This window comes from Etheostoma spectabile, chromosome 17 (genome assembly GCF_008692095.1).
Source record: "Etheostoma spectabile isolate EspeVRDwgs_2016 chromosome 17, UIUC_Espe_1.0, whole genome shotgun sequence".
Taxonomy (NCBI): domain Eukaryota; kingdom Metazoa; phylum Chordata; class Actinopteri; order Perciformes; family Percidae; genus Etheostoma; species Etheostoma spectabile.
In genome coordinates this window covers 2,588,443-2,611,996 of record NC_045749.1, presented here as the reverse complement: position 1 = coordinate 2,611,996, position 23,554 = coordinate 2,588,443, and the positions used below count along the sequence as shown (strand labels likewise).

At 39.4% G+C, this 23,554-nt stretch overlaps 3 protein-coding genes across 4 annotated transcripts in view; 2 read left to right on the top strand and 1 right to left on the bottom strand.

Moving 5' to 3' along the window:
• Positions 1-6,874, top strand: part of napba (N-ethylmaleimide-sensitive factor attachment protein, beta a) — a 10,341-nt gene extending 3,467 nt beyond the window's left edge. Inside the window, exons 3-10 of the mRNA XM_032540853.1 lie at positions 35-151; positions 2,375-2,421; positions 2,511-2,588; positions 2,700-2,755; positions 4,076-4,162; positions 4,843-4,948; positions 5,125-5,193; positions 5,672-6,874. Coding sequence (XP_032396744.1) covers positions 35-151; positions 2,375-2,421; positions 2,511-2,588; positions 2,700-2,755; positions 4,076-4,162; positions 4,843-4,948; positions 5,125-5,193; positions 5,672-5,824 — 713 coding nt within the window. The 3' untranslated portion in view covers positions 5,825-6,874. The remainder of the gene's footprint in view (positions 1-34; positions 152-2,374; positions 2,422-2,510; positions 2,589-2,699; positions 2,756-4,075; positions 4,163-4,842; positions 4,949-5,124; positions 5,194-5,671) is intronic.
• The window catches only part of cdc5l (CDC5 cell division cycle 5-like (S. pombe)), a 19,762-nt gene extending 2,695 nt beyond the window's left edge, over positions 1-17,067 (top strand). Inside the window, exons 2-20 of one of the 2 annotated variants that reach the window (XM_032540824.1) lie at positions 8,186-8,272; positions 10,141-10,244; positions 10,571-10,732; positions 10,932-11,059; positions 11,397-11,496; positions 11,619-11,745; positions 11,848-11,939; positions 12,193-12,337; positions 12,445-12,636; positions 12,879-13,027; positions 13,132-13,303; positions 13,589-13,753; positions 13,935-14,015; positions 14,366-14,617; positions 14,812-14,919; positions 15,389-15,478; positions 15,604-15,735; positions 16,070-16,150; positions 16,688-17,067. In XM_032540824.1, coding sequence (XP_032396715.1) covers positions 8,228-8,272; positions 10,141-10,244; positions 10,571-10,732; positions 10,932-11,059; positions 11,397-11,496; positions 11,619-11,745; positions 11,848-11,939; positions 12,193-12,337; positions 12,445-12,636; positions 12,879-13,027; positions 13,132-13,303; positions 13,589-13,753; positions 13,935-14,015; positions 14,366-14,617; positions 14,812-14,919; positions 15,389-15,478; positions 15,604-15,735; positions 16,070-16,150; positions 16,688-16,801 — 2,439 coding nt within the window. In that variant the 5' untranslated portion in view covers positions 8,186-8,227 and the 3' untranslated portion in view covers positions 16,802-17,067. Of the gene's footprint in view, positions 1-8,064; positions 8,273-10,140; positions 10,245-10,570; positions 10,733-10,931; positions 11,060-11,396; positions 11,497-11,618; positions 11,746-11,847; positions 11,940-12,192; positions 12,338-12,444; positions 12,637-12,878; positions 13,028-13,131; positions 13,304-13,588; positions 13,754-13,934; positions 14,016-14,365; positions 14,618-14,811; positions 14,920-15,388; positions 15,479-15,603; positions 15,736-16,069; positions 16,151-16,687 lie in introns of those variants that run through there. The other variant, XM_032540823.1, reaches the window with a different exon arrangement.
• A 72-nt stretch (positions 17,068-17,139) lies between these two features.
• supt3h (SPT3 homolog, SAGA and STAGA complex component) overlaps positions 17,140-23,554 on the bottom strand; it is a 46,894-nt gene continuing 40,479 nt past the window's right edge. The window contains exons 11-12 of the mRNA XM_032540835.1: positions 17,702-17,791; positions 17,140-17,259 (exon numbers count right to left, since the gene is read on the bottom strand). Coding sequence (XP_032396726.1) covers positions 17,218-17,259; positions 17,702-17,791 — 132 coding nt within the window. The 3' untranslated portion in view covers positions 17,140-17,217. The remainder of the gene's footprint in view (positions 17,260-17,701; positions 17,792-23,554) is intronic.

The following is a 23,554-nucleotide window of genomic DNA, read 5'->3' as shown; positions in this document are numbered from 1 at the left end:
GTGTGTGTGTGTGTGTGTGTGTGTCTGCGTCTAGCTGCGGGGAATGCTTTCTGTCAGGCCGCTCGGCTCCACATGCAGCTGCAGAACAAACTGGACTCCGCCACCAGCTTTGTCGACGCCGGCAACGCCTACAAGAAGGCAGACCCACAGGGTGAGCACTGCTGTCTTTCACACACACACACACTCACACACACACACACACACACATACACACCACACACACGCATACACACACACACACACACACACACCGACAGACAGACACACACACAGTATTCCTTTCCAAATAGCACCACTGCTACTTGATGTAAAACATGAAACAGCAGGTTTTTGTGTTAAAGCATATTAATGAGTGGATAATTGAGTTTATTATTCTGAAAAACAAATTATCAGACCTAGTTGGACTTTGTGAGTTCCTGGCAGATTCATATCATCTTGGAGAAAAAATATTAGGTTTCCGTTTTATTAGTCTGCCTTCCGATCCAGACCATTGGTTCCTGTAGGAGCATTTTCATAATACAAATTCTCCATCCACCATTTCACCCAAAATTTGCATTTTTCTTCAGATTATCATTTTTTCGCAAATGATGCCATAGATGAACAAGGCAAAGTGTTTATCGATGGATGCCCATATCTGATTTATACATGCAAGAATGTATTTCTTCCTGCTGGATTTGGTGTTCAACACATCTCTAATTGTGGTCTACCTGTCATTCATTGTGCTGCCTTTCCTCTAAACAAGAAAACGTCTGTATGTGTGTTGTGTTGGTCTTTGAAAGTGTCAGTGTCCTTGAGGCCTGTTCCCAACTTTGCGTTGCTTAAAGGTCCCATGACATGGTGCTCTTTGGATGCTTTTATATGGACCTTTGTGGTCCCCTAATACCATATCGGAAGTCTCTTTCCCGAAATTCAGCCACTAGCGTTGTACACAATGGGCTTTCTTTGGTATGTGCCATTTTTGAGTCTGTAGCTTTTGAGGAGAGGGTGGTGGGGGGGGTATGACCTTGACCAACTGCCACTTTGCTCGTTTCAAAGCCGTGATGTCTCTCTCTCATGAGTCAGCCAAATTTTCTGGGCGGGCAAAGAAGAGAAAGGGGAGGTAACCTTGCTCCTTATAACCTCATAAGGGACAAGATTCCAGTTGGCCCATCTAAGCTTTCATTTTCTTAAAGGCAGAGCAGGATACCCAGGACCTTTAAAGTCTAATCTAAGTCTAAAGTCTATGTCTTTTTTTTTATATAATCTTTTAGGAATATGAGAGGTATGAACTCTATGGTCTGGAAGTATTGTGGCTAAAAAGTGTGGAGTGAACATATAAAGGATGTTGATCATAGTCCTGTTGATTTAGTTTTAATGAGCATTTTGTTCCATTTTATCTAACGCCAGGTTTAACTCTTTGTTTGCAGTCATCTCAGATGTAGTAACAAACAGGATTCTTCTCTCAGATGTTGTGTTAATCTACATCTACTTTTCTAGCCACATTTTTGCCACTCCATCTGTTTTAAAGCAGAGTGCTTTAAAATGCTGTACTAAAGTACACTGTGGAGGTACTTTTGCATCACTTCTAATGTGATTTTTCCAGTTGCCACGTAACGTAAATTCCCCCTGCAGCCCAAAAATGATTTTCCACCTTCTCCTTTGTAAAAGAGAGAAACCCAGAGGGATTTGATGCATATGTCGTTGGGCGAGCAATTTCAATGAATAAAAGAGAAGCCATGTTGGGTATGCAGTTTCTAATTTACATCCATAGGTGGAACACAGATGCAAAGACCCCAAAATGTTGACCAATCAGAGCAGATTGGGTTTGTCAGGAGGGGGGGCTTAAAAAGACAGGCGCTTCAACACAGCGTCTCAGACAGAGGGAGAATACAGGTTCAGTAGCTGTGAGCAATATGAGAAAAATAAAGGTTTTTTTGAAAATTAAAGCACATAAACATGTTTTAGTAGAAAACAAACTTCTCATGTTCTCATTTTATATTTTGATGCTAATACTTTTGTACTTTAACTTAAAAACACTTTGAACGAGGACATTTACTTGTAGCAGAGTATTTTTACACTGAGGTATTATTACTACTTGCTACGATGGAAGGGGAAGACCTCTGAATCACAGTCGGAGTCAGGACCCTGAGGGGGCCTTGTTGGAGGATTAAACTGGGTCCCTGGGTTGCTCTAGGAAAATTGATATCTGGGTTATGCTACAACAGCCCTCTTGTTATAAGCTTAATAAAATACTACGGGTTAGCAGGTTAGTAGTCACAGGGGGCGGAAACTGAAGGAGTTTTAATTTGACTTAGCGGGCTCACAAGGCTTCAGCAGACACCTTTTAGTTGTATTTATAACATATCTTCTTTCGCTCTAATCTGTCTCCTTCCAGAGGCCATCAACTGTCTAAATCAGGCCATTGACATCTACACTGACATGGTAAGCTGTGCCTCAACCATTGAACAGCCTCCTGTGACAAGCTGTCTCATCTTTGAGTGATACCTCGTATGTGTGTGTGTTGGTTACAGGGTCGTTTTACCATCGCAGCCAAACATCACATCACTATAGCGGAGGTTTATGAGGCCGAGCTGGTTGATATTGAGAAGGTATGTGACGGGGAATAATGATTGTCAGTTTCTTTTACGTTTGTCTTTATATTTTTTATGATTATACATTATGATATTTTGTGCTAAAGTGCATGTTTTTTTTGTTTTCAGGCCATTGCCCACTATGAGCAGGCAGCAGACTACTACAAGGGGGAAGAATCTAACAGGTATATGAGCTGAAACTAACACACACATGAATGGAGCGGGAACGTTTAGTGGATTAATTAATGTCAACTGTGAACTGCATCTATTTTGATTATATACTTATTGTTTTTGAGTCCATTTGTTGGCAGAACATTCAACACAAAAAAACTATTTTTGAGATGTTCTTTTGGACTCTTGGAAATTGTGTAGTTCATCTTCTAGTTCTATTTTCCCAAAAAGTTGTATAATTGGGAAAATAATTGGCAGAATCAGGTTCATTGCCAAGGAATTTCCATGGGCTGCTGGTATCATCAGCCCATGGAAGATATATATTATGTGTTATATTAACAATAAATGGTCAACGACAAATGGTCTGACAAAAAGTTAGTTAATAAACATTTGATTAAACATTCAAAAAACGTCCATATTCCAAATTGGAGGTAGCCTACTCGAAAAATGCCCCCTCCCCCCAAAAAACAAATATATAAATTAAAAGGAGTTGACAATGAAATGTGCAAAATGGATTGATAAATATAATCATTAGTTTTAGCCCTATGCATGTCAGTCTATGATCACATGGGTATATACAATATAGGCTCATGCAAAAAACTCATTTACAGCATATTCCTCAAAAGAACTCTTTCATAACCAAATTCTTCGAAGTTTCTAAAATAAACATGTTTGCTAGCAGTTTTTTGGATTATTGCTATCCAGTACTTTCAGTATTGACTGATTTAACCTAACCCTGCCAGTCCCCTTGTGCCCCTCGCAGCGCCCATCTGACCCAACCCTAACTATACCTTGTCATAAGAAAACCGAATGACAGCCTTATATAATATGTTTGCATTATGTCATAAACGTTTATGACTTGTTTATAATGTTTATGACACGCTCATGACAGTGTCATGTCACTCTTATATAGATAGCTCAAAGTGTAACCATACTTTCACTATGAAGCTTACTTTGGTTCATACGTGTAGAATAGTCTGCACTAAATGTTGTTTACAGTGCGGCAGTGAGTCACAGTAAAAGGAGCTGTTACAAGATGATGAGGTGGTCCGTGAACGATGCTGACTCCCACTCCAGCAGAGTTATTACAGCGAAGCCTGATGGCCTTTACAAAAGGCAAACACATCATCCATCATCTAGATGAGACTTCTTTACAAAAACTCAGCCTGGAAAATATCACTCCTTATACTTCCAGGCTGTGAGCATAATGGTGGAAACAATGGCAATACACATATAAGCCGTTAACTCTGGGTTGCTTTGTTTGTGCGTGTGTGTGTGTGTGTGTGTGTGTGTGTGTGTGTGTGTGTGTGTGTGTGTGTGTGTGTGTGTTTCAGCTCAGCCAACAAATGTCTTCTGAAGGTGGGACACTACAGCGCTCAGCTGGAGCTGTATCCGAAGGCCATTGAAATCTATGAACAGGTAACTGCTAATTACACACAGTTTTTATAAAACCTTTTTTTTTTTGTTTAAGTCTTTATAAAAAATCATCAGCACACATGTATAGGTTGATGCAAATTCTTTATTTGGATACTCATTAGCTTGCAAAAAGTGGTCGATCTAGGGTCCAAAAAAAATAAACAACGATTTAAAATAATAATTAGTGAATCAAGAAAACACAAAACAAGCCAAATGCAAGGACCAGGAAAAAGTGTTATTAGCTCTGAAGAATTGAAAATGACTTTTTACATTGGTAAATAATAAAATGTTCTGTTTTTTAATACTTACTTTTTTGTTTTCAGGTACTGTAGTTTTTTATGTTGTTTATTTGATTGCATTGAGGTGTAGTGGGGTAGTTAAAACTTCCATAATATGAAATAAACGTTAGCTTTCAAACGGTAGCAGCATTCATGGGTAAAAAAAAATAAATGAAAACAACCATAGAAGAATGTACATGCAGTAAAAACAAATGTTAAAGTCCGTTCCATCTGATCACATTCTGCCTTAAAAGTCAATAATTTATGTGTGTGGTGTGTGTGTGTGTGTGATGCGCATGCGTGTGTGTGTGTGTTGTGTGTGGTGTTGTGTGTGTGGTGTGTGGTGTGTGTGGGTGTGTGTGTTTGTGTGTGTGTGTGTGGTGTGTGTGTTTGTGTGTGTGTTTTTCAGGTTGCTATGACACCATGGACAATCCTCTGTTGAAGTACAACGCTAAGGAGTATTTCTTCAAGGCTTCACTCTGTCACTTCATAGTGGATGAACTGAACGCCAAGGTAACACACACCTGTACATGCACACACACACCACACACACACACACACACACACACACACACACACCACACACAAACACACACACACACGCACACACACACACACACACACACGCACCCACACACACACACACACACACACACACACACACAATTATTTCTTTGTGTGTGTTGCAGTTGGCCATAGAAAAGTATGAGGAGATGTTTCCTGCCTTCTCAGACTCTAGAGAGCTCAAACTCTTAAAGGTATATTTCTCTTCTTTTCTTCATCTCTTTCTCTCCATTTCTGTTATTTTATGAAAGTAAACATGCCGAGTACATAATATTAATATTAAAATGTGATTTTGATTAGTCAAATACTCATTACGAGTTTTTACTATGCCATTAAAAAGAATATTTTTTTCCTTATGATCGTCGAGTGTCCATACATATTGTATTTAAGGTCATATGTGCAACTGCTATCATCAGCCCATGCTCTTTAAAGTTTTAATTATTAGTTATATTAACAATAATATAGACAACTGGCCTGACAAAAAGTAAGTTAATAGACATTTGATTAAACATTTCAGAACGTCCATATTCCAAATTGGAGGTAGCCTAAGTGATCAGCAGAAATATGGCGATGTTATGAGGGTTTAAAACTCAGTGTTTGCGTTTTTTTCTGTTCACACACTATCACCCACAATCCTTTGGTGTTAGAAAGTCTCATGTTGTGTTGCCACAGAAACTCCTAGATGCCCACGAGGAGCAGAACAGCGAGGCGTTCACGGAGGCTGTGAAGGAGTTTGACTCGGTGTCTCGTCTGGACCAGTGGTTGACCACGATGCTGCTCCGCATCAAAAAGACCATCCAGGGAGACGCTGGGGACCTGAAATAGACAAGTTTACAGATAGGGGAGTCAGGGGGAGACAAGGGAAAAGAGGGGGGGTTAAACGAGAAGAATTATCAGGATAGAGAAATTTAGTAACTAAACGAAAGAAAGGGAGAATGACGGGCAGTGTAAAGATGTGTTTTGGTGGAAGGAAGGTCTACAAGAAGAGAGGCGGAGAGACGGACATATGAAGGGGGGTAAAAGGGAGGGAGGGTGGGACTGAGGGAGTTTACAGTTGTATATATCAGTCTGCATGTGACCCCAAAATAACTAAGCATTACCTTAAAACCCCCTTTAGATGACCCTGTGTCCCTCGTCCTACAGTATTGCTCCCGTAACAGACAGAATTGTACTTAAAGAGAAAGAAATAAAAGGTGTGTGCGTGAAAGAGAGACTGAGTGTGTGTGTGGTGTGGTGTGTGGTGTGTGTGTGTGTGGTGTGTGTGTGTGTGTGTGTGTGTGTGTGTGTTGTGTTTGTGCGTGTCAACTGCAGTAAGGTACATTATACACTATTTGATGGGGAAGTGTGCAGGCCATATAGATTTAAGGATTAAGTATGTTATTACAAAGGGATAATAATGCTATTTATGAGATAATTGATATTTATTGTCAATACTGAAAATATTATTTGTTGTTATGGTACCAGTGTACGATTTGTCTTACTATTTAGGCATTAGCCCTTCTTCTTACCCGGTCCCTTATCTGTTCCCCCTGTCCTCCCCCTCCTCCACCCTCCTCCTCCCCCTCCTCACCCTCCTCCTCCTCCATCTTCCCTTATCCTCTCCTCACCCCTACACATTGTCAAAGTCTGTGATGTCACCCATTGTGATTGGTTTCTTCCTTGTGTTCTGGCCAACGGTCAGTCGGTGCAGTTAGCCGACGGGGCTTACCACGCCGTCACTGCCTCGTTTGTGCATGTCTTTTTGTCATGTTGATGTAAGTGTTCTCTGTGTCGTGCTACCGTGTGAAGAACATACATGTAGCCTGGTATCATTTGTGTGAAATCAGTAAACATGTACCTCTGATACCGAGTTGAAATAAAAACATCATCGCTATACATATCGGAGTACTTTTTGGTGTATTTTCAGGCGTTTAGTATGAATATAAGTATGTGGTTAGACCCTGCTTGCGGGTATAAAGCAGTGACTAGTTGTGAAGCCAAGGTCACAGCATGACTGTGGCACAGAGCGCTCTTTGTTTAAGGTGACAACTAGCAGGCTATGATGTCATTCTGCAGCAATGACTGTTCCAAAACTATATCCGTCTAGACTAAATCAATTATTGTCTTTGGGACAAAATTAACAACATTTAGATATTTTTAACCACTAAAATCAATTGTTCAATTCACTTTTTGATACCATTTAAATGAGGTTTAGGGTTAGCCTGTATAGATCGGGGGTTTAGGGTTACTCTTGTAGCTTTGGTAACCAAATAATGTGATCGTTTAGTTATGGAGTGCCTGCATGTGGTGACAGCAGGCAGAGTCTTTTGTTTAAATTAAATCCTGCAGACTCAGCAGTCCAAGGCACATGATGCCCATCTTTGGTCTAAATATTCTGGACCTGGCTTTTTTTGCATCCTACGTGGGTCCGAGCAAATATATCATATACAAGTGCCAGTATCCCCCAACCACATGGGGGTGCTATTACATTTAATAAATTATGCTGAATAATAATAAATAATAAAAATGTGTCCTAATGAGTGCTATTGAATATTACATTATGATAGTCACATAAACTAAACGATAAATGGCCATAGTACGGCTAAGTCCTGTATATTATTACTTGTGTGCTAACATATGATTAAACTATGGGCTATTCATGCTGTTCGACTTCTTATAATTATATAATCATTATGCAACTTAGACTTACTATTTGTCAACACCAAGTTTGTTTAATTCACTTTCTGGGTGGTACATTTGCAGGTGTAGCACTCTCTATATTTGCATTTTAAAAAGCTTGAAAACGAAGCACAGATTTTTAACTAATGCAAGCAAAGACTCGTCTGTGGTGTAACGGCAAAATAAGTTACCTGTTCGAATAGTGTCCCCAGAAACGTTACTGTTGGGCCTGGGGTTAACAGTTAGGTTAAAAGCAAAGTTTAGTTTAAGCCACAAGCTGTTGATATGTATAGTCAATGGTTTAAGCATGGTAGAATACGACTTTAGGCTCAGGATGTGGTAAAGAAGAAACACTAATCGATGGGGGGGACGATTTCGACGCAACACCTGTAGAATAATACCCACAATACCCTTCGGTGGACGTCCACATACAAGTTTCCGGTGCGGTGTGTGGTGCACGTTCGTTGCCCCCTCGCATTGTATTTACTTTGAGTGTAAATTGTGAACTTTTTTCCACAACTGCTTGAGAAACAGTTTTACTGAAGAAGGAGAGAGCAACGAGCCGCCAAGATGCCGCGAATTATGATTAAAGGAGGCGTGTGGCGCAACACGGAGGTACGTGTTTACATGGCTAGCTACGTTAGCATAATGCTAACAACTAATAGAAACGCGAGTCGCAGTTAGCACGAAGCTAGCTGCTCGTTTAACGGGATTCATCCCGTGTAGCAAGTTTAGTTTATTTGTGTTGCTGCCAACTATGTCGAAAACGTTTACTAACGTCACTGCTTGTGTGATATTTTGTAAATTGTAACGTATTTAGTCAGAAAACATGGCTAAGGCATTAGCAAGCATGACTGCAGTCTGCAAGAGTTTGCAAATGTGAGCAAGTAAGCTAACCTGAAGTGAGAATAGCAGTAGGGCTAGTAGAGTATTGTGTCATAGAGATAGACATGGATGGATGGAGGAATATTAAAATAGATAATGGATTGCGTTAGATGGATAGGGTGATGATGGATAGATGGATATAGATAGGTGAATGCGTAGTTTACTAATCTCAGCGGGTCACTGTAACAACATCTTAATGTAAAAATGGATAAAAATCAAAAGAGCAAATCAGACCATTCAACAATATGCAATCTATCCAATCACGAGCAAAAGAACTATACAACACTTATCAACAATAGCTTGATAATGTGGGCACATAGTGTCAAGTTAAATGCAAAGTATACTGTAAAGTTATAGGGCAGCAATGGATCAGATAGTTGCAAGAGGCTCAAAAATAAGACAAGAGAGACTTTATTGTCATTGTGTTAACCTGGTGTTGTTGCAACAAACGAACGAATGTATGAGCACACGGTGCAAACAACAAAATACCAAATAGGGACGGGCGATATGTACCTCCAATCATATGCCGTTTTTTAGGCTGAATGGCAATATATATCACATCAATATTTACTACAAAGTGGGCTAAATGTTCAGTTTTAAATCAAATCCACGTGAAATGTCACAAGCACTTAAAACAGACTTTAATCAAGTAAAATAAAAATGTATAGTTTACTTCCCTGTTTGAACATATACAGTTGTAATATTTCTAAATAAAAAATGATCTAAAATAAATGGCCTGTGTTAAAAAAAAACAGACCTGTCTCCGTGAATGCTCATTCAGTTGTTTTCTCGTACAATATCTGACTTAAGTACAATAAAAGGTTGTCCACTCCTGCTTAACATTGAAATAGTCAACAGCTGTCTGCTCTGAGCACATCCACCAACTCTCACTGGCTCTCTCTCTCTCTCGCTACACACTGAGCTATTCCCCAAAGGAGCTGCGTTACTGTCATGACACAAGTTGACTTTCTTAATCCAGTCAAAACACAATGAATTATATTATCAAATGTTGTTTTAGGATTGAGTGTAATTTCATGTATGAAGTAAACAATCTTGCCTGTCTCTCTTTGTACTGAGAGCAGAGGGAAGTCTGGGAGAGTAGAGCAGACACCCACCGCTAGCTCGCTCACTTTTTCAAGCTCTGGCCTGAACGGGCAACCGGCCTTATTGTATTAACTGGCTCTGGGTTATCCTTATTGTTGGACCCTGTTGTGAGTTGCACTTTAAGTAAGACATGGGTCATGTAATGCAACATCAAACTATATCAATATAAACGCAATTGTCTCAACTCATGTCTGGTTTGAAAATATAGCAGTATAATTTAAAAAGTCGATATACCGCCCAGCCTGAATACAAAAACAGGTAGAGAACAAAATACAAGGCAAGTAGCATACATTGAGTGGATTGACAAATGTGTACTGTAATAATAATAATAATAAAATACTAGTAGTGTAAATATGATTGTGCAAGATGTATTAGTCCAGGGTGAGAGTGTTTATCAGTCTGGCTCTTGTATTGTGCTGATACTGGATGGTATCTGTTGTTGATCATTAGTGTTTTATAAATGTTAAATCTCACTTTTCTGCCCATTTTCCCAGGATGAGATCCTCAAGGCAGCGGTGATGAAATATGGGAAGAACCAGTGGTCTCGTATTGCCTCCCTGCTGCACCGCAAGTCTGCCAAACAGTGTAAAGCAAGATGGTGAGTCTTGATACAAAGACATGTGATAGGAACACCTTTATTGTGTTTTCAAGATGATGGCAAGTAAATAATATCTGTATCACACTATATTAATGGAATTAACTACGAAGGATTGGAAAACTCCCGTTGGATGAATTTAAACCGGTAACTTTGTGAATCTTTCTGATGTAATTGTTGTTGTAAATGACTGTTTTGTTGCACATCCTATCTTTGTACTTTTGTTCTCTGCTGTTCTGAAGTCTCCCCTCCAAAAGAGAGATTTCCTCCCAATTAGATTTCCTGTTTAAATAACTGTTCTATACCTTGGGTTTTGTGTCTGTCTGCAGGTACGAGTGGTTGGACCCCAGCATCAAGAAAACAGAATGGTCCAGAGAAGAGGAGGAGAAGTTGCTTCATTTGGCCAAGCTGATGCCCACTCAGTGGAGGACCATTGCTCCTATCATAGGACGCACTGCTGCCCAGTGCCTGGAACACTATGAATACCTGCTGTATGATTTTAAACACTTTTATACTCTACATATGCTTCACATTTATAATTATATTGTACTAATATAAGACTCTTCCAGACCCTTGATTAAAGGATACTTGCAACACAATGTCTGGAGCATTTTAATTGAGTGCATTAAGATTATTGCACATGTTGTTGATTAATTGTGTGTGTGTTTGTTTGTTTGTTTATTTGTTCAGAGACAAAGCAGCACAAAGAGACAATGAGGAAGAAGTGGGAGATGACCCCAGGAAGTTAAAACCAGGAGAAATCGACCCTAATCCTGAAACTAAACCTGCCAGACCCGACCCTGTGGACATGGACGAAGGTATGTCAACACACTCCAGACAACTATGGAGGGACTGACTTTTTCCAGAAACTTTATTCGTTTCAAGGGACAGCATTTTTACTTATGTGCGCTGTCTTTTCTCGTCTTTTACATTTATTGTAGTGAATGTTATAGTAATTTCTCTTAAGAGAAATTTAGTAGCTGTTCTTGCTGCGGTTTCCCTCTGGAAGGTTGTATCATTCCAAATAAATACAGTCCAACCTTTTGAGTTTGTGTCTGTAGGAGACAGCATTTTGAACATAACACCAGGCTTATATACTGTATTTCCTAACAAATTAAATTAATTGTGAGTGTCTTTCTGTGTCACTGTCTGCAGATGAGCTGGAGATGCTGTCAGAGGCCAGGGCTCGACTGGCCAACACCCAGGGCAAGAAAGCCAAGAGGAAGGCCAGAGAGAAACAGCTGGAGGAAGCCAGGTTAGGTTATCATTTCTTTTTTCAGCATTTTGAACTTGAATTCAATTATCAATTTTTAATGCCTGATGTTCCTAGTTGTACATATCTACATCATTTAATGTGTCCTTTACGTTCTGCTGCAGGCGGTTGGCTGCTCTGCAAAAGCGCAGAGAGCTAAGAGCGGCAGGAATCGATGTTCAGAAGAAGAGGAAGAAGAAGAGAGGAGTAGACTACAACGCTGAAATCCCATTTGAAAAGAAACCGGCATCGGTAATCATTGTTGATTGTTTCTGTCCATTTTAAGGCAAACTCTCAACTCCAACATTTGGGCTCAGATTAAGTTTGTGATTTGTTAATTGTGTTCACTTTAAGGGTTTCTATGACACCAGCATGGAGCAGTACAACCCTCTGGAGCCAAACTTCAAACGACTCAGACAACAGCACTTGGACGGAGAACTACGCAAGTCAGTAACACCATATATTATACACACAGTTTGGATAACACAGCAACAAACACAAGGCTTACACAAATACAAAAGTACAGTAAATAGAAACTTTAACCTTTTAAAAAACAGTTAGTACTGTTCAATTTCATAAATACAGTGCTAAAGGCTAAACAGAACCACTTAAAGAAACATGATTAATGTACATTGTACATCATAAGGGGACACACCCAATTAAATCATGGTTTTCATTTATAAATCTGTTTGTGGATAGTGAGCAAGAGGAGAGGGACAGGAAGAAAGATAAACAGAAGATTAAGAAGAAGAAAGAGAGTGATCTCCCATCTGCCATCCTGCAGACCAGTGGAGTGGCCGAGTTCACCAAGAAACGCTCTAAACTGGTTTTACCTACACCACAGGTAACTGTACTACTTTGATGTCTTGTAAATCAATCTCTCGCCAGCGTCGGTGGTTCAAAAACCCATCATGTTTATTCATATTTAATTTTATTTAATCTTCTTTATAGATCAGTGATGCTGAGCTGGAGGAAGTCGTCAAATTGGGTGTCGCCAGTGAGGTCGCCCGTCAAGCTGCCGAGGAGAGCGAAAGCGGTAACTCGGCCTCCTCTGCCCTCCTATCAGAGTACAGCGTCACCAACGCCATGTCCACGGGGCTTCGTACCCCACGCACCCCCGCTGCCCAGGACAGGATACTGCAGGTAACAGACAGATCCAATCTAGCAGTTACAATGTGAGCTACAAATGGATATACAGCTCATATAGGCAGAATCAGTATAAAAGTACGCTATCCTGTAAAACAAAGGTATCTCTGGACTCGGACAGAATGCGGACGATCCGCACTCCAACTTGATACTCTCCATCTTACACAGTCTAACACACATCTTTGACTATAAATAAACTTTCTTCAAGGTTTTTGATCTGTGTCTGTCTGTCTTTTCAGGAAGCCCAGAACCTGATGGCTCTGACCAACATTGACACCCCTCTAAAGGGAGGCCTCAACACTCCGCTGCACGAGAGCGACTTCAGTGGAGTGACCCCTCAGCGACAGCAGATACAGACACCCAACACAGTCCTCAGTACACCATTCAGGTAACAACGCTCTCAGCTCTGTACTGCTACAACGCTGCATTTAAAGGACAAATCAGATGGAAGTGTAAATGTTGACATTCACAATGGGATGGCATCTCTAACAGAACTCCAGGACAGAGTCAGGAGCAGGACGGCATGACCCCTCAAGCTGTAGGAGCGCTGACCCCGCGCGGTGCCGTGACCCCGGGTTTGACCCCTCTGCGCACACCGCTGAGAGACAAACTGAACATTAACAGTGAGGAGCAACTGGCTGACCCCGCATACTCCAAACACCTGGTAATGACATGCTCCTTGGACACATGTAAAACTGTAAATTCCCAGCTCTCACTTACTTCTGAATATGTGGACTTTGGACTTTTAACTGTAACCTACTGTATTTTTGCTGATGTCATGCAGTATGTTGTAAATGTTCAAAACTAAATCCGCTGCTTCTTTGTCAAATAATTTTTTCCCAACATAAACATAAAATATTGTGAAAGACATCACTGTCACATTCTGGTTGTACAATTTGTGGGTAAAATAAGAAAATTGACAAAGTGCTTTCACTCTCCTCTCTCACAGCAAAGGGAAAGCCTGCAGCAGCTGAAGCAGGGCCTGATGTCACTTCCTGTTCCCAAAAACGACTTTGAGATTGTTCTTCCGGAAAACGCAGAGAAGGACCTTGAAGAAACAGAGGCAGAGTCTGGTTTCATAGAGGACTCGGCAGAAGTAGAGGCACGCAAGCAGGTATGCACACACAACACTGGAGTTTTAGTCAGGTTCTATGCGAGTGCCTAACCTCATCTTAATGACATAAACCCATATGTGTGTACTTGTAATTCAAATGAAGCTAGTCGAACAAAGGTTCACTACGTGTGTGTGTGTACGTGTGTGTGTGTGTGTGTGTGTGCGTGTGTGTGTGTGTCAGGCTATACGGGATGCAGAGAGAGAGAAGGAGCTGAAGCTGCGACACACTGCTGTTCAGAGGAATCTCCCCAGGCCCACTGAGGTAACAAACACACTCACTCTCTGAAGGTTTGATCAAGTTGACAATGTTAACACCACTGACCCATTGACAAAAAAATATAATTTAGTATTTTATTTTTTTGTGTAAACTCGAGTTCCAAAATGCAAAGACATTAATCAGATGATGATTAAAGAGATTGTGTGGTGTTTTCCTAACACCTCAAGTAAGTTTGTGTCAGCTGTTAAACCAATCTTACTCTTAACTTCAGCTGGCATTAAAAAGCTTTCAAAATCTGTAATTTGTCATCATGAAGTGTAAGTCATCATCATATATAATACATTTTTTTGTATTAGCAGGATGTTTTCAGCTGGTAATACCGTCTGTCTCTGCAGGTAAACGAATCCGTCCTCCGTCCCACCTCCATGGAGCCTCTCTTGGACTTCCAGCTGGCCGAGGAGCTGATCAAACAGGAAATGATTACCATGCTGCATTTCGACTGCCTGCACCACCCAGCAGCCAACGCAGCCAGTCAACTGCAGCGCGGCAAAACCAGAGGCCCCACCTCTACATCTAACAACGCTTCGCATATCACATACCTGGAATCACATTCCTACAAGCCAATCAGCACGGAGGAGATGGAGCAGGTAACGCACACTTCACCGACACGGTTGTTTTCACTTCAAGGGTTTTTCAAACAAATTAATCGACTGCTTGTTTGGTCATAAAAACGTGGAATGCAAGCGAGACATTGACAATGATGGATGTCTAGTTGCAATATAACCTGTTTATAAGTGGTTATAAATGATGTTTTGCACCCATGTGGTATGTTAATTAACAGGCAAAGGCAGTACTGGCAGCAGAAATGGAGGTGGTGAAGGCAGGAATGGGTCATGGGGATCTCAGCATGGAGGCCTACAGCCAGGTGTGGGAGGAATGCTACGGACAGGTAAGTCATCTAGCCCTCAAGAAGACTGTCTTTAGCTTCCTTCATCCTCACATTAAATCAACGTTTGGTCAGCAGCAGAACTGGGGAAAATCAAATATCAGGATATTAATGACCAAATACATCAATGTTGATATTGTGGCGATTTTGTAGGGTTGACTATTGGCTCATTCACAAAATATTAATACAATGACAGTTTTGATAAATATTAAATCACCAATAATGTGGAAACAATGACTTAAGTGGGTAAAGGCAAACAATTAAATAGCAAATAAGTCTGTTCAGTTCAGGAAATTACATCACTTTACTGTAAGGCAGCCTTTAAAACCAGCAAAAGACCACACTTGTGTCCTATTATCCAAAATCTAAGATGATATCCAGCCTTATAATCAATGTTGGTATAATATCAATGTATTGCCCAGTCCTAATCAGCAGCTGTTGAATCATCTGGTCTGCCTCTCTCTTTCTGCAGGTTTTATATCTACCTGCTCAGAACAGGTACACCAGAGCCAACCTGGCATCAAAGAAAGACCGTATTGAGAGCCTGGAGAAAAAACTAGAGGTGAGTAAGCACACAGACGCATGGGAAGCTAATAGAACTTGACCCTGAAATTGGTCATGTTTTCTTTATGAAGTGCTACATTAAAACTCTGATCTAAATGATGTGGTCCGTGTGTCTGTCTCCAGGTGAACCGTGGCCACATGACCGCAGAGGCCCGGAGAGCAGCTAAGCTGGAGAAGAAACTCAAAATCCTGCTGGGAGGCTTTCAGTCCAGAGCCCTGGGGCTCCTGAAGCAGCACAATGAACTCTGGGAACAGGTACTGAACATGACAGAATCCCCCTTAAATTCTTAGCATAACTGAGTGCATAGCCATATTTAATCAGAATAGATTTTTGTCACTCCAGAATTTAACGCCTTGTCTTCATTGTCCTTTAACAGGGCTTATTAGTGAACAATTGGCTCAAAAACGCATCTGTGAATGTTAAATATTCACCCTGAATAGAGTGAACTGATAAGCTACTTACTTAGTAGTCAGTTCTCCTGCAGACTGTAGATTATAGTAGAATCCTAAACACTGTCATTCATGGTATTTAGAATAAAGGAGTATTGTAATAATGCATTTGTTATGTTATACTCATGGTGTCCACCAGGTGGAGCAGGCAGCCACAGAACTCCAGACCTTCAATCAGCTGAAGAAACAGGAGGATACAGCCATTCCCAGAAGAAAAGAGGCAATACATTTATGACACATATACACAATATTTTACTGTTGAAACTATCAATTTATTGGTCAATTTGGATTATTTATTAATCATTTAGGTCATTTATCAAGCGACAAAGTATTAAACTGTTGATTCCAGCTTCTCAGATGTTCAAAATTGCATAATTTTAAATTGAATTTCAGACAAAACAAACACTTTAAAGATTTTTCCTTGGACTAAAAAATGTGTACACTGTGCACACAATGCCGACTTATTATAGACTGAACAATTTATTCATAAGATTGTTCATTTTGTCCCTATAAAATAAATATTCAGTTAAAGATCTATAGCTTATGAGGATTAAATATGTGGAAGGCTGAGTTGCCCGAATATAAAAACCACCAGTAGATGACAATGTGTCTGAGCTCATTCTCAGTCTATGGATGTCTGTTGAATCAACGCATCTGGCCTCAGCAACTAAGGGAAAACAAATCTAAGTTCTGGATGTTGGTGTGAGATGATTTTTTAGCCTGACTGTTTGATATCATCTTTCTGTGTGTGATTTAGGCTCTGCGGGAGGACGTGGAGAGGCAGATGGAGAGAGAACGAGAACTTCAGCAGAGATATGGGGAGCTGCTGATGGAGAGGGAGGCACTGCTCAACAGTGCTCAGAAATACTGAGCCACACAACTGCTAATCATTTAGACACATGCTACACACACACACACACACTTTAAATCTCACCATGGAGAAACAGACGCCGATAAACACAATCAAGTTTTCAAGCTCCTCCCCCTTCTGCGTTGTCGTAATTCTGACATTTTTTTCAACATTAGATAATTTCAGAGTCTTATGTTGCTATGTCGTCCCAAGCTGAGTTGTGAGCATGCTCAGTAGTCTCTTGTTTCTGTTTAGTGACCAATAAAATTTCTTTTCAACAATGACAACGCTGAAGCCATTTTTTTTTTTATTACATTTCACCAAAGTGTACTACTAACAGAAAACCGTTAGACACCAGCTTACTGAAAAGTCTTTATTATAACAATGGAAGCACAAAGGAAATTATTCATTCACGGACATAGGAATGTGTTGCGTCTTCAGCAGGCAAGGAAGGCCATCCCATTTCTCCAATAAGCACTCTGAGGAGGGTGGGGGGGATTGTAAAATACAGTTTGAGTCTTCCAAAGTCTTAAGTATATTGTTTTATTTAGCATGAACTTTCCTCTATCCACAAACTTAAAAGACTAGGGGGATACAACGAAGTTTCTGGTCAACAAAATACTAAATTTGGCGACTACATTCAGACTGCTAAAGCATCTTATTTGTTGACTGAAATTTTAAATGCATTTTGCAGAAAAAGGACTAGTTTTCCCCATCTCTTACAGTGTGGTCACACTTATTTCAGCCTCATGTGCTGGAGGAATTATTTTAACCAATGACTTTCATATGATGTGAGTATTGTATGGAGATAGAGTTGTAAATACTCCAAATCAATCCATGAAATATGAAATGTAGTAGTTTACCTCTGCCAAACTGAAAGCCTAATCAGTCATTTAAAGTTTTGACACATTGTGTACGTACTGTGTGTCTGTAGTTGTATCTTCTAATAGCCTCTCTGATGTGACAGGGCTGGATGGCTCCACTGGGAGGTTCCACTGTGGCCGGACAACTCTGAAACAAATATTTCAGCATTGATAAACCAGAGGATACAGAGTCAGAATAGTACGTCGAAAAAAGTCAACAGTATAGCATGTCGGAAAAATTCATGAAAAAGAGGCATAGAATCATATGTTGCAAAAAGTCAATGTACAGTATGTCTAAAAAAGGCATAGTATAATATTTCGTAAAAATTCATAAAAAAAGTAATAGTATAGTATGTCGAAAAAAAGTCATAGTATATTATGTTGTAAAAAGTCATAGTATAGTGTGTGTGAAAAAAGGCATTGTATAATATTTTGGAAAAATTCATAAAAAAAGTAATAGTATAGTATGTCAGAAAAGGTCATAGTATAGCATGTCGGAAAAATTAATAAAAAGTCATAGTATAGTATGTTGGAAAAATTCATGAAAAAGAGGCAAAGAATCATATGTTGCAAAAAGTCAATGTACAGTATGTCTAAAAAAAGTCATAGTATGTCGGAAAAATTCATAAAAAAGTCATAGTGTAGTATGTCAAAAAAAGGCATAGTATAATATTTCGGAAAAATTCAAAAAGTCATACCATAGTATGTCGAAAAAAAGTCATAGTATATTATGTTGTAAAAAGTCATAGTATAGTATAGTAGGCATTCTCTGATATTATCTCTAGAAACAATAATAATTCACGTGCTTTGTTTGCTACTGTTGATAGGGTTAACAAACCCTCCAGTACCAGTAGCATCTATCGAACTTTTATCTACCAAGGCCTGCAATGACTTGGCCTCCTTCTTCAACGACAAAATTCAGAAGATTAGCACAAACAGTCAGTGCCTCCATATCAAGTTCAGGATGTGTTGTCACAGTGTTCAAGCAAAACTAGTTCCAATATGACAGAATTTCACACAATCAACCTACCAAACCTGGAGGACATTATTCAACATCTGAAAACCTCGACCTTTGCCTGATATTCTACCAACGGGCTTTTCAAAAATGTTTCCAATTGTTTGACTTTCTGATCTTCTACAGATTGTGAACACATCTCTTCTTTCAGTATCTTTCCACAGGCCCTGAAACTGCAGTATCAGCCACTTTTAAAAAAGAACAACCTAGACAAGTCACTAATGAGCAACTATAGCAATATCAAACTTCCGTTTTTAGTAAAATCATTGAAAAAGTAGTCTTTCAACAACCACCCATTTCTGTCACTAAGCAACAGTTTGTGATACCTTTCAGTCGGGTTTCCGACCACACCACAGCACTGAAACGGCTCTTGTCAAAGTCTTTAATGACATCCACCTTAACACAGATAGATGGCAAAATTTCAATCTTAGTATTACTTGATCTCAGTGCTGCATTTGACACGGTCGACCATGACATATTACTAGACCATGGAAAACTGCGTTGGCCTTTCTGGCTTTAGTACTAACTGGTTTGAATCCTACCTAAAAGAGGGATTACTTTGGTCCATAGGTAATTATACATCTGAGCGTACAATATGACGTGCGGAGTTCCGCAGGCTCCATTCTGGGGCCTCTTCTGTTTAACATCTACATCTGTCCACTGGCACAGATTATGGAGAAAAACAATAAGTTACCATATTTATGCGTGACACAACAAATTTACATAACCTTATCGCCAGGGGACTATCGCAAATACAAAAACTGACTAACTGCATCAAACAAATTAACGCTGGATGTGCCAGAACTTTCTGAAATTAAATGAAGAGAAAACTGATAGTTGTTTTTTGGAAAAAAGAGGAACGATTAAAAGTCCGCTGGCTCAGCTTCAAACAACAATGTAAAAACAACAACAAGCCAGAAATCTGGGTGTAGTCATGGACTCAGACCTGAACTTTAACAGCCACATTAAGCCAATTACAAGTCAGGCCTACGATCACTAGAATAATATATCAAAGGGTTAAGGACTTATGTGTCAACAGGACTTGGAAAATGGTCCATGCTTTCATCTTCAGTAGACTTGACTACTGTAACGGGGTCTTTACAGGTCTCCCTAAAAATCAATCAGCAGCTGCAGCTGATTCAGAACGCTGCTGCTCAGCTCGAGTCCTCACTACAGACCAGAGACTGGATCACATCACTCAGTCCTCACTAAGCCCAAGAGACTGGATCACATCCTCTCCAGTTCTGAAGTCTTTTACACTGCGCTTCCTGTGTCTCAAAGAATTGATTGTCAAAGTACTCTTGCTAGTTTATAAATCCCTTAACTGTTTAGGGTCCAAAATACATTTCTGATCTCTACTACACTATGACCCCCCCCCCCCAAGACCTCTCAGGTCATCTGGGACAGGTCTAACTTTCTGTCCCCAGAGTCAGAACTAAACAGGGTGAAGCAGCTTTCAGTTTTCTATGCTCCTCATATCTGGAATAAACTCCCAGAAACCTGTAGATTCCGCTGCTACCTCCATTCGTTTTAAATCAAGGCTGAAGACCTTTCCTTTTTTGATGCTTTCTGCCTTTCTTTAAATTAATGCTCATTTCTTTTTTCTTATGCTGGCACTGTACTTTTATTCTTGTGTTTTTATGTGTCCTATGTTCTATTTTGTTTTAACTGTCTATGTCATGGTGCTTATTTTATTGATTTTTAATGCTTTGACTTTTAACTGTTTGTACTTGTGTTTTTATACCGTTTGAATGATTTTTGTTACAGCACTCTTGAGATGCCCTGTTTGCTGAAATTTGCTCTACAATAAGCTGGCCTTGTCCTTGCCTTGCCTAGTGTGTGTGAAAAAAGGCATTGTATATATTTTGGAAAAATTCATAAAAAAGTATAGTAGAGTATGTCCAGAAAAGTCTAGTATAGCATGTCGGAAAACATTCATAAAAAGTCATAGTATAGTATGTTGGAAAATTCATAAAAGTCTATAGACGCAGACATGTCGGAAAAACTTCATAAAAAGTCATAGTAAAGCATGTCGAAAAATTCATAAAAAGTCATAGTATAGTATGTCGGAAAAATCGGAAAAAGAGGCAAAGAATCATGTTTGCCAAAAGTCAATGTACAGTATTCTAAACAAAAAAGTCATGTATGTCCGAAAAATCAAAAAAATCAGTAGTTAGTATGTTTGAAAAAAACGCATACCATAGTATGTCGGAAAAATTCATAAAATAAGTCTAGTATATTATGTTGTAAAAGTCATAGTATAGTAAGTGTGGTGAAAAAAGGCATTATAATATTTTGAAAAAATTCATAAAATAAGTCTAAGTAATTATTTGTAAAAATCATAGTATAGTTATAGTGTGTTGTGAAAAAGGCATTGTATAATATTTGGAAAAATTCATTAAAAAGTAATAGTCTAGATGTCAAAAAGGTCAATGTAGCATTTCGGAAAATGCTAAAAAGTGCTAGTATAGCATGTTGGAAAAATTCATAAAACAGAGGCAAAGCACATATGTTGCAAAAGTCCATGTCAGTATGTCTAAAAAAGTTCATAGTAGTCGGAAAAATTCATCAAAAAAATCATAGTTAGTATGTCACAAAAAAGCATAGTCATAGTATTCGGAAAAATTCAAAAAGTCAAACCATAGTATTCGAAAAAATCATAGTAATTATGTTGTAAAAGTCATAGTATAGTGTGTGTGAAAAAGTATTGTATCAATATTTGGAAAAGTATACATAAAAAAGTAATAGTTAGTATGTCAAAGAGTCATAGTAATAGCAACTATCGATAAAAATTCATACAAAGTGCATAGTATTAGCAATGTCGGAAAAATTCATAAAAAGTCATAGTTATAGAGTGTCGTAAAACTATTCATAAAAAGTCATAGTTAGCAGCTGTTGAAAAATTCATAAAAAGAATGCATCTGATAAGGGGAATGGCACAGTAGGTCCTCTTCTTGGTACTTCCTCCATGCCGTAATACCATCCGCCCCCTATAACTCCATGACAAACGATCAGGATGGGAGTGTACCCCATCTGGTGGACTGGATCAAGCTCCCTCACCGACAGCCAACAGTACGTCAGCTGACTCATCATGTCTACACTGTGTGTCACAGCCACTGGAGGCCCCCAGGGCACAGTGCTGGCCCCGTCTTCTCTCTCACCTGTCACCTCGACCTTCTGTTACAACTCATGAGCTTGTGTCACAACAGAATTACCCAATACCAAAGCCATCGTTGGGTGTAATCACGGGGACAGTGAGAGTGAGTATCGGAGTTTGGTGGGCGTCTTGCTCTCGGTTGTCCGCACCATACCTGCCTACCGCTCAACACCTCTAACAAGGAGCTGGTCGTGTGTTTTGGGAGGTCCCACCAAACCGCACCGAGTCGCTTTTGGAGGGATTGAGGTGGAGGCGTTCCATCAACAACCCTCGGCTGTGGGCGGGACAACAACTGGACTGGGAACACAAAACAGCAGCCACCTGTAACGAAGACGACAGAGCCGGTCTTACTTTCCTGAGGAGGCTGGCGCTCCTTTAACATCTGCAGCAACTGCTGTGGATTTCTACCCGTCTGTGGGTCACCGTGTCCCTCTCTCTACACTGTGTGTGTGTGGGGGGCAATACAGCATATCAGAAGAGACACCCAGCTGTACAACTTGATCAAGCTGGCGTCTGTGGTCGGCATGAAGTGTTGACTCACTGGTGACGTGGTCAGAGAAGATGACTGGCAAACTGCGCTATTACTGAAATTCCCAGCCACCCCTGCACAACCGTCAGCACCACCCAAGGGCCGGTTCGTGGAAGGCGCTCCATCCCCAGTGGCCGGACCAACAGACTCATAGGGACTCCTTTGTTCCCTCAATGCCATCAGTCTACAACTCCTCACTAGGGGCGAGGAGAAATAGTGGCGAGTGACAATACTAACACTACATACCATACCACACAACCACATACTACATAAATATATATAACATCATACACACAATACATAACATATATACCTACTATATACATACATATACATCTACATTCATATACATACATATATACATACATATATACATACATGCTACACAGTAAACATACACTACATCAATCAAACGCTCCCTATCACTTTCAATCACTTAATCGGCAACACTGAACTTTATAATAATTGATGGTCTGTTTTGTTTTTATTTGACAAAGTGTTCGATTGTTTGTTATTATCTTAATTGTTTATTTGTGTGTCTTTATACTCTTTTTTGTTCTTTTTTAATCTATTTTAATTTGTTCTTTCTTTCAAAACTGTCTGGAATTTTCAATTCCTGCGGGAGTATCCCAACAAGGATCAAATTAAAGAGAAGTTCTAAGTCTAGTCTAAGTCTAAGTTGCAAAAAGCAATGTACATATGTCTAAAAAAGTCATAGTATGTCGGAAAAAATTCATAAAAAAATATGTGTAGTATGTCAAAAAAGGCATAGTATAATATTGGAAAAATTCAAAAGTCATACCAAGTATGTCGGAAAATTCATAAAATAAGTCATAGTATAGCATGTTGGAAAAATTCATAAATAATCATAGTATATTATGTTGTAAAAAGTCATAGTATGTATATAGGTGTGTGAAAAAAGGCATTGTATAATATTTGGAAAAATTCATAAAAAAAGTAATAGTATAGTATGTCAGAAAAGGTCATAGTATAGCATGTCGGAAAAATTCATAAAAAGTCATAGTATAGTATGTTGGAAAGATTCATAAAAAGTCATAGTATAGCATGTTGGAAAAATTCATAAAAAGTCATAGTATAGCATGTTGGAAAAATTCATAAAAAGTCATAGTATAGCATGTTGGAAAAATTCATGAAAAAGAAGCAAAGAATCATATGTTGCAAAAAGTCAATGTACAGTATGTCTAAAAAA